Here is a 13,628-nt window from a genome sequence, read left to right as displayed (position 1 = left end):
CTATTAGTCTTTCTGTTATTCCGATAAGGAATGGAATTGTGGGGGGGGGCTGCAGGCCAGGGCCCAATTTGGAAAGCTTCCCTGATAAGCTTTAAGTCTTCAAAGCACTTTCTTCACACATCGCTTATTCAAAGGAGGTAATCTATTATTAGCAGTTTCCAAATGAGGAAGCAGAGGCTCTGAGTAATTGTGAGCAACACCACACACACAGTATTTTTCAGATGGGGAACCTGAAGCCCTAGGAGCTTAAGTGACTTTACCAGGGTCACTGGGGCAGTCAAGGTCCCTTTTGTAATGAACCCTAGTTCTCCTACTTAACTCCTGTCTTGTGACTTAGAGTAAGTCTCCACCTCTTTGACTGCTTTTGATAGCATTTGGCAGCTGCCAAGTGTGAGGGGCTTAGATCAGAAGAGGTTCTTACAAGCTCCAAATTTATATTGCTTTGTAAAAGTTTCAAATCACATTGGAGGCAGGAAGAGCTTAAAAGATAATGCAGAAGAGGTGAGGGAAAAACCATCTACAAGAAAATGCAAGTCCAGGTCGCCAACAAATCTTCAATAATCACTAGGAAGAGAATGGGTTTGGAACCCAGGGACTTAGTTTGTGTTCTGTGTTTAAGCATCCACATCCTCTGCACCTGTCCTTCACTCCTCGGTTTCCTCATCTTCATTGAGGTTGGAGGATTATATCTGTCAAGTCCCTCCCAGGTATAATCCAAAGCTAAAGGAACCCTGAAGCCAGCATACCTTGAAGAGAAGCCACCAATTCCTTAATCCCATGCCAATCTGGTCAGGTTCAGGGATCCTATTCCTGCTTTGGTTTCCTTAGTATGACCAAGGGAAAAACATTGAACAACCACCACAAAAACCTGAGTGTGTATTGCTTGGTTGGAAGATTTAGTGATGTGATTACTGGATTGGGAATTATGCTCCATGTCATCTAGAACAAGGGCTCTTGCCTTCTCTTGAGGTTACTTCAGAAAGTTCATCACCCTGAATTATTTCTCAGTGGCCTGGAGGCTTCAGCTCCCTGGGGACTCTGAAAAGCATGTGCACTTGGTAGTCTAGTCTTGAATATTAACTATCATTAACTCCAGGTGTATCACTTAGTTACCAGAAACCTGGTTTTTCACATTTAAGGGGATGATGTCTGCCCTCCCTCTCAAGACTCATGTGAATGTTCTTTCCTTGGTCTTGGAATTTTTATAGACTCTACTTGTCTAAGACCTTAACCAGAGCATCTGTATTTTCTAGTTCTGGGTAAGTTTATCACTCTTAACCAACCAAATCAGCTCGGGGATGCTGATCAGAGGAAAAGTCAAGAAAGGACTGAGAGTTCAGATGATGGTAGAGGAAACTAGAGCCTTGAGCCCTTGAACTCAACTGCATCCTGGTATCTTGGCTTTAAAGGAACCCAGTGATTCCCCTTTGTTGGAAACAATCCTAGTCTCCCCACTTCATTGTTTCAGACAGATTCAGGCTCCGGACCATCTGGTTCTGACTGGCTGCTCCAACCTCAAGGAGTTAAAAGGACTAGCTGGACCAGGCTGCCTTGGTCAAAGTTGACTTCTGCCCCAGGCCCCATGATATTGTTAGTTGATACTTGTTAATTTTTCACTACCTTGTGTCAGGGATGCTGGAAGAAGCAGATCTCTGCCTTTGCCACTGCCCTCTAGAGAAATGTTTATAAACACTGAGATAATGGATTTTTCCTTGGGTCAGACTCCACCCCTTTGACTGAGATTCCTCTTAACCTGGCCTTCACACTCAAGGCTACTTACTCACTGTTGTCTCCCTAGAATGAAAATAGGGTGGGATTTTCCAGCCATCCCAGGACTGGGTGAACTCCAGGGTAGCTTCAACAGAGTTGTACTCCCTAATAACCCAAGATCTTGGTTTTTTTGGTTTTTGGTTTTTGGTATTGCTTGGTTGGAAGATTTAGTGATGTGATTACTGGATTGGGAATTATGCTCCATGTCATCTAGAACAAGGGCTCTTGCCTTCTCTGAGGTTACTTCAGAAAGTTCATCACCCTGAATTATTTCTCAGTGGCCTGGAGGCTTCAGCTCCCTGGGGACAATGGGGTTAAGGGGCTTGCCTCAGGCCACATAGCTAATTTATTGTCTGAGGCTGGATTTGAACTCAGGTACTCCTGACTCCAGGGCCGATGCTCTATCCACTGTGCTACCTAGCTGCCCCAACCCAAGGTCTTGAGGAAGAATTTGTCTAATATTTGTTTTGAGGGGTGATGGGGATTCCAGACAATCTTTGCTGCTCTCCTTTCCCTTTGAAGGGAAAATCTACAAGCAAATCATGGGTCAGATGCTGTGTTCTGCCCAAATAGGCCCACCCCTCAGGCAGCTTACATTCGGAGAACCCAGTAAGTTTGTAAAAGTAAACACAAGGGAGCATGAAGTGTAGCTCTTTCATCTGCATGACTGGGAAAGCAGATGGTACCTGAGCTGAACCCCAAGAAAAATGGAAGGATTCCTAGAAGGGGGCATGAATAAAAATTGCCTTCCAGGCAAACAAGTTTTTATTGAAACAATAGACAATGTATTTTGATGTGCCGTTTTAGTGAGCTCTGCAGTAGCTTGGCTTCATTTACTAATGCGTTTAGTAAACCCACAGGCAAGTCACATTTTGGACAGTCCTAGTGTCCAAGAACATAGGAGATGGAGAACCCAGGCCCGTTTGGCCTAAGGATATCTGCAAAGTGAGGGGGAGCCAAAGTTAGCCTACGGAAGTAAATAACCTCTCTTGCCCCCCAGCATCAATTTTACAGGTTATTTTCTTAATTTCCATTTCCACCATGTACAAAGTACCTTTCACCCTTTCACTGCCACTACCTTGGGACATGAATCCTCCAAAGTTAATGATTTCACATTTTGCTCATGAGGGCAGAGGCTCCTAACCAACATAACATGTCCTTAGCCAAAGTCAAGGAACTAGGATTCAGATCCAAGTTTCCTGACTTCCATTGCAGCCTAGCAACATTCAGAAAGCTGCAGTCCAAAGGACAAACTCCCTTCACTCACCCCAAGGAGCAGGATCTCTTCCAGGAGGTTGGAGAAATGTAGGATTCTCCTGATCAGAAACTTTGAGGACCTTCGCCTATCCCCAATCCACCATAACTATTCCTATCCCAAAGTTTTTTTCACAATTCCTGGAATTCCTTACCCTTCCCCAATCCAAATCGTATTCACCATCTCCAGGACTCTCCTCAACACACAGTGAGCTCCCCTATGAACTCCTCAGTTCATTGTTTTCTCTACACTAGGACTATTTTCCTCCTCTGGCCCAGTCTTCCATACCTGCCTTTGGATTCCTATCATTTAAAGCCTACTTCAAATGCCACTTTATGAGATTTTCTCTGATCTCTAATGGGGCTTCTCCTTGAGCATCACATAATTTGGGTCCATATCTCCAAGGCACTTTATGAAGATAATTTCATTGATGCTTCTTTTTTCAACATGATGGCCATTTGGCAGGGGCCATCCATCCCTCCTTCCACGGAACCCCACATCACAAACTACAATCAAGCAAAAAAAAAAAAAAAAACCCAACACATTGGCCAGGTCTGTATATACCTGTCTCATTCCATACCTGTGATTTACCACCTCTTTGCGTAGAAGTGGAAGGCATGTTTCACCTTCAACTCCTATGTCTTTCAGTGTTTCTCTTGACCTTTTTATGGTCATTGTATAAATTCATAAATAAATAAGGCAACTGGGTGGTACAGTGGATAGGGCTAGACTTTACAGCTGAGTTCCAATTTGACCTCAGATACTAGCTGTGACCCCAGACAAAGTCAAGTCCCCCGTCTTTGCCTTTGTTCCTCATCATAATTCCCTACTTTGCAGGTTGTGAAGACCAAATAAGTAGAAAATGCTTAGCAGTGTCTGGCACACTATATAAAGGTCAACTATGACTAGCTAGCTATTCACTAGCTCTTCTGGTTCTGGTTTGCTCTGTATCAGTTCATACAAGTCTTCCCCAAGTTTCTCTGAATTTAAAAAAAAAAACTTGTAGGTGTCTCATTTTTACTTGCTGTTTATTTGTGAATAATCTAAATCTTTCACATTTGTCAGTTCTTAGGGCACAACCCTGGTCCAATGATGGCAATCTAGAATGTGGTCAGACATTCTCCAGTCAATGGTCAGCCACTCTCATTTCAGCCTTCCGCTACTACAAAAAGTATCACTTTCAATATTTGTCTCTCTAGGCCCTTTCCTTTAGCCACTATCCACTTGGTCTTTGACTGGTAGTGGCATCACTGAAGCAGTTGAGCTATTTAGCAGCTTTTCTGGTAGAACTCCAAAGTATTTTCCAGAATGGTTGGACCAAGAAGAGCACATTAATGTGTGTGAGGGTGCTTCCTCAACAGACTAAGTTTCATGAGGGAAAATGCTGTTTTATCTACATATTTTATCTTAGCCCCATTCTGACTTTAATAAATGATGAGTTATCACCACCTCCTCTCTCCCCCTGCCTTCCACAATTTACCCGTACAGAAGTAAAATCATTTATGTAATATGCCAAAGGCAACTGGTGGTACTGGGGCCTAGTGCTGGGCCTAGAGTCAGGAAGACTCATCTTTGGGAGTTCAAATCTGCCCTCAGACATTTAGTAACTGTGTGACCCTGGACAAGTCACTCAACCCTGTTTGCCTCCATTTCCTCATCTAGAAAATGAACTGGAAATGGCAAACCACTCCAGTCCAAATTCAATAAACTAGATAGAATATGTTCAATCATTCTCCAGTCAATTGGACAGCCACTTTCATTTCACTCCTTCCTTTGCTGCTACAAAAAATGCCTCTAAATATTTTTTACAAATAAAAAAACTGAAGTCCAGATGTTAAATGGTTTTAATGCCTATGGTCACACAGTGAGTGCCAGTAGCAGGATCTGAACCCAGTTCTTCCAGACTCTAGGTCCAGCCCTCATCATGCAGCACTTCTTCTATCACTGGTCTTCCCCTTAAGAGCGCCCCCCCCTTCCTCCTGCAGTTACCAGAAAGGGCTGTGCAGAAGATGCCAAGTGAGTGAAGGAGAGCAGGCATGTACATCTATCAGTGGAGAGATAACACAGGACAGCTCAGCACCAAATCAGCTTTATTGGAGATTGGGCTCTTTGGCATTCAGTTCCTAAGGGGGTGCCTAAGGGAGGTCCCCAAGCCCTAGAAGATTGGGGAGGGGAAGGCACTGGAGAAGCCAGAGGCTACTGTTAGGTAGGGATATCAGCATTCATTGGGCAGGGCCGGCCTGCTGGCCAGGGCAGGCAGCAGCTGCACGTAGATGTCAATGCCCCGAAGGAAGACAGCTTCATTCAGGAACTCGTTGTGGTCATGCAGCAGCACTGGGGTCCTGTTCATCGGGGAGAAGCCCAGAGCCGGGACTCCTGCCTGCAAGCATGTGGATGGCATCAGGAGAGGGGAGGTCAGAGAGGAAGAGGCTAGCCTCCTCTCTCCCTTGCACCTTAGGACTCTGGAGAATACTCCACTCCCCTGCCAGGGTCCCAGAGATGAAGTCAGCCCCCTCTTTTCTCCCCGACACAGATAGTTCCCTTGCCCTTCCCAGTCCTAAAAAGAACTAGCTGGCTCCCACTGGCCTGATCTCAAAGCAGAAGGGTAGAGATACTCACAGCTCTTAGGTAGCGGCTGTCAGTGGCAGCTGGGAAGATCTCGGGCTTCACACTGAGATTCCTGGCAAGGGGAAGATAAAAAGGTCTTTACAAGGGGGAATGGGGGACCTCAAATGGGGACCATGTCAATGAGAGGAAACAGAAGGAAAGAAAACAGCAGAACAGGACATGGGACCAGGGTCAGGGAGATGTTTGGTTCCAGGGCCTTACTTACATCTCTTTGCAGATTCTGCTGAACTCAACCCACCATGGGTTAGAGGCATCTATGGCTGTAATCCGAGGCTCTGTCCATTGCTGAGGAGGATCAGATAAAGCAAGGGTCAAAGAAATTGCCTTCCCAATCCCAATTTCAGGGAGATGACACCCCTGTGTGCAAGCATGTGGGAACATAGGTACAGGAACACAAAAACCCACAAACCAACACATACAAATATAGACCCAGATACAAGCAAACATATGCACTGATTTACTCTCACATACATCTTTATAGACCTACATACAAACATACCCTATATGGTCTATAACATTCTCTCATATACATAGATATAAACCCACCTGGAGCACTAATAGTACCGTTTCCTAGGCTCTTAATTGTGAAACTCAACAAAAAAAAAAAGGCTCCTTGTTGGGGGTGGGGGGTGGGGAGAGGAAACAAAGGGGTCCATATACCTGGTGAAACTCATAGGTGACACCATCCCCAGCCTCCTGGCACCAGCCCTGAATTCTTTTCTCAAAGGCCTAGGAGACACAAACATAGCAAGGAGGTAGTACCCCCACACACACCCCTGCCATCTGAGCTAAGAATCAAATCAGAGTTAAGAAGCAGAGGCAGGTGGAAATTCTGGAAGGAAAATATCAGTTCCCATTTCTATAGCACTTTAAGTAAAATGATTTTCTAGAAACTACCTTGTGATTCACATAATGCAAGAATTGCTATCCTCAGTTAATGGATCAGGGGACTAAGGCTTAGGGAGGCTAAGATTTGGAGTCATCTGGTTTCTAATAAATACTAAAACTGGGATTTGAATCTAGGTCTTTAGACTCTAAAACCTGAGCTCTTTCTACCAGCCGGAAGGCAGGAATTATCTAGAGTCCTGGGAAACAGGGGGTAAGCCCTGGGTCAGGGAGGTAAAACCAGGTGAAGGTCCTCCCCACCACCAGCACCTTGGTGTCCACATCTGGTGCAACTCGAAAGTCAAAGCTAGCACTCATGGTGGCCGGTACTACATTGAAGGCAACTCCTCCCTGCAGCATGGTCAGGTTCACGGTGGTCACAGCCCCCAGAGTCAGGCTGGGGTCTGACTGTAACCTGGGGAAAAGATAATATTCAACCCCAACACTTCCCAATGATCCCCTTTCCAAGGGCCCCCAAAGAGGACAAGGGTGAAGGGAGAGGCAAAGGACAGAAACCAGGGAAGGGACAAAGGGGATCTCTCACCGCTGCTTCTCCTGTTTTCGGAACTCCATGACTGAGGAGACCACCTTGTGCTGTAGAGCCACCCAGGGGTGGGGGGGAGGGAAGTCAGCCAGGGGCACTCCACTGACAGCCCACCCCCGTCTTCTAGGTTTCCCAATGCTCCCAACTCACCAGTTTCTCTGCTGCCGTATTCTCAATAAAATGGGAGCCATGGCCTGGGTTCCCAGAGCTTGTGACCCGGAGCCCTGATGAGCAGAAGCTTATTTTATTTACCCCCTTAGACTAAGGATTCCTCGTGGGAAAGGACATGTCTCCACCCTGGACCTGGGTTCCCCAAAGGCAGAGGTCAGGTGCTCTCTCTCGCCTCCTTCCCCAACTCCACCCAAACCAGGGGAAAGGCTCTACTTACACCAAGGGCTCCGTTCACTGTAGAAGACTGTGAAGGTTTCTGTAGGGCTGGCCAAGCCTAGGGAGTGAGAAGTCAAGATTGAGTCTAGGCCCAGACCATCCAGACCCCCTGCCCAGTATCAGGACTTACCCTCATCTAGGGCAAAACCAGCTCTCAGAGCCTGAAACTCTGGCCGTTTCACAAATAGTTCCATGCCCTGGTGTCCTCCAACCTCTTCATCTGAGCAGGCAACAGAAGCACCACGAAGCAAAGAGACAAACACATATAGACATACATTCACATTTCATGCCCACCATCTGCTCTCTGCTCTAGGGCTGGAGGAGCCCACTTTCCCAAAGCAAGGATGGAGACCCCCAGTGGGCCCCTGACACTAACCTACTCCCCTACTCTCAACCCCCACCACAGCCATACCAGGGACAAATGTCAGGTGAATAGTCCTGGGAAAACGCTTCCCTTCTGCCTTTAGCCTCCGAACAGCCTCCAGGTACCTGGAAAGACAACAAGAATGAGACCGGGGCATATATAACATTCACATTTGAGATAGGTGTAGAGTCTAGGTAACCCAAGGTCCAAGATCCCCCAGTTGGCCACCCAAGAATCTCAGATCATTAAAAGATCTGAATTGGAAGGGACCTCTGGGGGCATTGAGTTCTAAATCCCTTTTTAATTTCTCAAAGTATTCTTCCAGGCTTCGCCCAAAGACTGCCAATGATGAGGAACCCTGATTTGGGAAGCATTCACTTTGGGGCAGGTCAGAGGAAGAAAATTTTTTTTTCCATTTATCAAAAAAGATATCTGCCTCTTTGACCTTCTACCCACTGTTTCTAATTCTGCCTTCCAAGAGAAGGCAGAAGCAGTCTCCTCCTGGCCGTCCCCATGCCAGCTCTTCATATACTAGAAGACAGCTCCCCACATCAAGCAACCACCCATTCATCAACATGAAGTGCCTACTCTAAGCCAGGCACTGTCCTAGGTGATAAGGAGATGAACACAAAAGAGACCATCCATGCTCTCAAGGACCTAATTTTGCCAAGTTTTATCTTGGCCAGGCTACACAATACTCTTCTTCAAGCTGTCATCTTGTGACGTGGCCTGGGTGGCTACCTTCCTCTGGACAGGCCCTCCCTAAATTGCAGTGCCTACTAGATTGTGAGCTCCCTGAGGGCAGGCACTGTCTTTTGCTTAGCACAATGACTGATCCACAGAAGATTTTAATAAATGCTTATTGACTTACTCTTCTAAGTTCATTCTGACCAGGGAAGAGGACTATGGTATATCACCTCCCTCAAGCTGAATGAGATAGCCTAAAATTCTAAGAGCAGAACTGTGGTCTGCCATAGTCCATTGTTAACTCCTATTGAGCTTGCAGTCTGCCCAAACTCCACAGTTTAGGACTGTGGGACTATTTCACATCTCCCCATCCTGTACTTTACAATTGACATTGTTGTGGTGGTTATTGTTGTTTTAATCCAGGAAGGACTTTGCATTTGCCCCTTATTAAATTTCATCTTCCTAAATTGTTACATATCTGTAATAGAATTCTGTATTCCAGTATATTAATCCTCTCTTTCTGTCATCAGCAATCTGAAGCATACTACCTGTGCTTTAACATGTCAGTAACAATGTTGAATGGTACCAGATAGAATGAAAACACACTAGACTAAAGGGTGCCATCGATCGCTGGCAGCCAGTGGTCTGCAGGTCCATCAAGAATCAGCAGTGTGATATGGCAACCCCCCAAAATTCATTCTCTCTTAGACTGCATTAAGAGAAGCAGACTGCCCAGAATTAGAGAGGAGCCAGTACCACTTCTTGTGGCCTTATCAAATTCCACTAGGAAGACCCAGGTTAAAATATGGCTTCAGACCCTAGCTGTATGACCTAGGCAAGACATTTAACTTATTTGCCTCAGTTTCCTCAACTGAAAAATGGGAATTATGTGAGAATCCTATGAGATTATATTTGTAAAGTGCTTAGTACAGTGTCTGACACAGCTGCTATATAAATGTTAGCTACTGTTAAAATTAGTCTGAAGAAGGCTCAAGAGGGATATAATTTGGGGGCTATTCTCTGTCTTCAAACATTAGAGGCACTGTGCTGTGGAAGGCAGATCAGACTGGTTCTGCCTGGCCGAGCAGGAAGAAAGAACTTGGAGATATCTGTTGAGGTTGATTGGGACCCTTTAGGAGAAACACTTAAGAATGTGCACTGTCTTGTTCAGAAGAAAAGAGGTGACACCCCAGAGAAGGCTTGAGTTTCCTGTAGATTGAGGCTCAAGCTGAGCCTAGGGGAATGCTAGACACTAGATCAAAGACTAAGACTTGGAAAGGACAGGAGTGTAGGTAGCATGGGACTTTGAAGCAAAGACCTCTGAAGTCCCTTCTCACTCCCAAATTCTCTGATTCATTCTTGTGGTCCTCTGTTTCCCAGAAAGGGAAACCAAGCCAGAAAAGGAGATGGGGGCCATGTGGAGACAGAAAGAGAGGTATGGAAGTCTTCCCAATGGGTGTGGACTCACTGAATGCCAACACATTTCATGTCCTGGGCACCCCTAGCATAAATGTTCCCTTGGGCGTCCTTGAAAGCGTCAAAGGGATCATGATGCCAGTGTTCCTGAGGACAAAAAGAGCAAAGGGTTAGAAGATAAGTTCATGCATACCTGGGTTTTGTCTGATCCCATTCTTGTGACTTGCCCAGAATATCCTTCCTCCATGTTAGGGGTCATCTGCTTCCTCCATCTGCCACTCATAACATAAAGTGGTCCTTGAAGGCCCACCGCCTTCAGGAAGCCTTCCTGGATTGTGAGGTCCCTATAACTTCCCAAAGCAACCTGAAACTCACTGCTCCCTCATTTCAAACAGAACTCTTTCTGCCAGCTCTCATCCTGCATATCTTGATCTGTTTTTCATTTGCATCACATACTTCAGGAGTGGCAGACTATCTGCCCTATCCCCATCCCACATGTAACCAGTATACCCTTCTCTCTTTTTTTTTTTTTTTTTTTTTTTTTAGGCTTTTGCAAGGCAATGGGGTTAAGTGGCTTGCCCAAGGCTCCACAGCTAGGTAATTATTAAGTGTCTGAGGCCGGATTTGAACCCAGGTACTCCTGACTCCAGGGCCGGTGCTCTATCCACTGCGCCACCTAGCCGCCTCCCCTTCTCTTTTTTTAATAATATTTTTTCCAATTACACATAAAGAGAGTTTTCAACATTCATCTTTGTAAAATGTTCTTCCTTTCTTTCTCCTTTCCCTTCCTCCTCTCCAAGACAACAAGCAATCTGAGATAAATCATACATGCACAATCATGTTAAAATGTTATTTCCATATTAATCATGTTACAGCACCCCTTCTCTCAACCATTTCCAACTCTTCCCATCCCTCTATCCAGACCAGTTTCCTTCCTGATCCAAGATCCAAGATCAACAGGGGAGAGAGAGTTTATAAAGTTTCAAATTGCAGAGGTTTAGGTGACTCCCTTCTTCCTCAGCCTTCATTCACGTGGATTCTAAGAAGAGCAGTAGACAGGTCTAGGTTTATATATGAGAGTTCAAGTCTTGACAGACACCTATTCAATGACCATAAACAATTTTTTTTACCCTCTCTAAATCTCAGTTGCTTCATCTCCAAAATGGGTATCATCTTTGTACAACCTGTCTCATGAAGTTGTTGGGAGGAAAGCCCATAATAAGCTTTCAAAAAGAAGTAGGCACTTATCACTAGGTGTGCTCATTTGCCAAGCTTCCCTGGCTGATAAGGAAAAGCTCCTCTGAAGAGATAAAAGATGCTGGACCATGTAGCATGACCAGGAACCATGGGAGAGATGTCACCAGAGCTCTCTATCACCCTCGGCTCGGGCCCCCAGATATTTGCCTTGAAGACAGGCACCACATCAGTGTGGGAGTTCAGCACAATGGAATGGAGCTTGGGATCTGTGCCTTGCCATGTCAATATTGTCACTATTCGGCCTGGGGCCACCTGGCAAAAGGAAAAAATGGGGCAAAATTGAAGAGGATTAAAGAACATGAAGAAATCTTCCACTCCTGTTAGTTTAGCGTCCAATCCCCTCACCCCTCCTTTACCTCTACCCAAAGCTCAGGTTGGGTCATAGAACCCAACTCTCCCCTCACCTCCACCTTCTGAAACTCAAGGTCCAAATCCTTGGCTATCTTCTCCAAAAAAAGCACAGCTTCATCTGCAGGGGAAAGAGAAATGCTGGCAGGATAGGAAAGGCAGGGGAGACTGGATCCCATCCCATTCCAGGATTTGACTGGGGATTCTTTCTCTCCAGGGTTCTTTGCCCAGTCCAAGATCAACAAGGGTCAGAGTTTGTCAAGTTGTAAATTTCAGAGGCCTGATATAATTCCTTTGGTTACTGGACCAACCACGATGGGGGCCATGAAAGCTTGATGTCCAAGGTCTGTCTTTACCAGCCATGCCCAGCCCATTCAGAGACATAGTGCCTCCTGCAAGGGACCCTCATTTGAGCTTCCTCACCATACTTGGGCTCTGGCTGCACAGTCTGGATTCGGAGATACTGGCGAAATCGTGTCACAGCCGGATGCTCCCCCTCTGAGGGCTGGTGGCAGTCTTGGCCAGGCATAGTGGATACCTTATTCCCTTCCCTTGCTGGATAGGAAGAAGAATGGTAGAAGTTCTTTGGAAAGCATTCCAACTTGCTTTCAGGGGTCCAAGTGTCCTCCCCCTGCATCCCCAGGACTTCCCATTTAAAGGAATCCAAGGTCTTAGTCCCTTAAGCCTATAATCTGTTAAGGCAGGGAGCCCAAGAGTGAGTAGATCCAAAGGTCAGCTTCCTTTTTTGCTCAGTAGTGGAGGAACCATCTCAATGATCTCCATTCTGCTTGGCCCAATCAAACTCAGCCTCTCTCCCTCTCCTCAAAAGATCACTGCAACTCCTTGCTCTGTGCAGAGACATTCAGTCATGTCTCACTCTTTGGGATTTTCTTGGCAAGATAATGCTATGATTTATCATCTCCAGTTCATGCTACAAATGAGGAAACTGAGGGAACCGGGATTAGGAGGCTTGCGCGGGGTCACACAGCTAGGAAGTGTCTGAGATCACATTTCCACTCAAGAAGCGGAGTCCCTCTACTGAGCTGCCCCCCACCCTCTTACTTACCTTAGGGCCTCTCTGCCCACTTGCCATCCCCAGGCTTTGGAGTCTCCATTCCTGCAAAGTCCCAGACCTCTTCTCCCCCCAGCCCCGGCCCTCCCCCCCATCTCAAGACACCACTTGTGGATCCCTCTCTGCCTCTGTGCGTCCTCCTTGCTTGATCCCACTGTCCCTCGGACCTCCGTTTCCCCGGGAGGGCCAGGGGCCTCGGGACCCTCCAGATGCCTTCCCACCGTTCGGGCGCCTCCCGCCTCCCTCGGGCCCCGAGCCCGGGCTGGGTGTGAGAGCCGGAGCTCCACGCCGGGCCTCGGCCTGGCCACGCGGGCTCCGGCCCCGCCGGGGTCCCTCCCCGCCGCCCAGCCCCCGCCGTTACCCGGGACGTGCGGATCCCCAGCTCTGCCTCTCTGGGCCCAGGCTGCAATCTGGCCTGCGGGGCCCGGCCCGGCCGCCCCTGGGGAGAGGCTCCGCCCCGGCCGCCGCCCCCGGCCGCCGCCCCCGGCCCCGCCCGCGCTGTCACCGAGGCCCGGCCCCCCGCCTTGCCCAGCGCGCCCGAGCCGGGTCACCCCAACTCCAGTCCTGCCCCGGATCCGGCCGAGCACCCTCCAGGCCACATTTCCAAACCAGAGCTCGGGCCCCCCAAGCCATCCTTGCTCCAGACGGCCCAGCCCCCCACCCTGGGCACCCCGATCGATCAGTGGGGCAGTATGAGCAGGGGCCTCCCTGGCTGTTGAGCCCGGGCGGCTCTCTTAGAGAGAAAAGGACCCTTAGGTGGGGCTGGGTGGGCACTCCGCCCCCGGGAGGGCTCTGGGACGGCCTGGACCAAGGTCCCAGACAGGCACAGCCAGGCTTTGGGACCCCAGAGGAACCAAGTCCTAGGATGTGAGCAGGAGCTTCTGCCAGTGACCGCAAGCGCCCTTTGTTCTTTCTGGACAAGCCGGTTCATCACAGGAGATCTTTGAACTTGCTTCCTGTGCTTCCCCTGTGCCAAGGGCTAAGGCAGCTCCCTCAGGAGATAGAGGAGGGTGAG

General features: G+C 47.7%; 1 protein-coding gene across 2 annotated transcripts; it reads right to left on the bottom strand.

The window, feature by feature from the left end:
• Positions 1-5,098: 5,098 nt before the first annotated feature.
• ACY1 (aminoacylase 1) lies at positions 5,099-13,051 on the bottom strand. Of its 2 annotated transcripts, none has more exons than XM_074198107.1 (15): positions 12,975-13,051; positions 11,965-12,096; positions 11,598-11,662; positions 11,341-11,445; positions 9,989-10,083; positions 7,882-7,958; positions 7,600-7,689; positions 7,471-7,527; positions 7,233-7,306; positions 7,083-7,132; positions 6,809-6,953; positions 6,314-6,382; positions 5,859-5,938; positions 5,645-5,705; positions 5,099-5,405 (listed from the first exon to the last, which is right to left on the bottom strand). In XM_074198107.1, the coding sequence occupies exons 2-15, from the start codon at positions 12,068-12,070 to the stop codon at positions 5,241-5,243; spliced, it is 1,239 nt and encodes a 412-aa protein (XP_074054208.1). In that variant the 5' UTR covers positions 12,071-12,096; positions 12,975-13,051; the 3' UTR covers positions 5,099-5,240. The 2 variants fall into 2 exon arrangements, with proteins under 2 accessions (XP_074054208.1, XP_074054209.1); XM_074198108.1 differs by lacking the exon at positions 12,975-13,051 and adding an exon at positions 12,608-12,708.
• Positions 13,052-13,628: the final 577 nt, after the last annotated feature.

This window comes from Macrotis lagotis, chromosome 8 (genome assembly GCF_037893015.1).
Source record: "Macrotis lagotis isolate mMagLag1 chromosome 8, bilby.v1.9.chrom.fasta, whole genome shotgun sequence".
Taxonomy (NCBI): domain Eukaryota; kingdom Metazoa; phylum Chordata; class Mammalia; order Peramelemorphia; family Peramelidae; genus Macrotis; species Macrotis lagotis.
The sequence above is the reverse complement of the archived record's forward strand: the minus strand, read 5'-3'. Positions and strand labels throughout refer to the sequence as shown.

Excerpts from the sequence above, each read along its gene's own strand:
- ACY1 (XM_074198107.1), bottom strand. The coding sequence starts at position 12,070 with ATGCCTGGCCAAGACTGCCACCAGCCCTCAGAGGGGGAGCATCCGGCT. Across the intron at positions 11,663-11,964 it reads GCAGCCAGAGCCCAAGTATG|ATGAAGCTGTGCTTTTTTTG; the intron begins GTGAGGAAGCTC and ends TTTCCCCTGCAG. Across the intron at positions 5,706-5,858 it reads AGCAGAATCTGCAAAGAGAT|GAATCTCAGTGTGAAGCCCG; the intron begins GTAAGTAAGGCC and ends TCCCCTTGCCAG.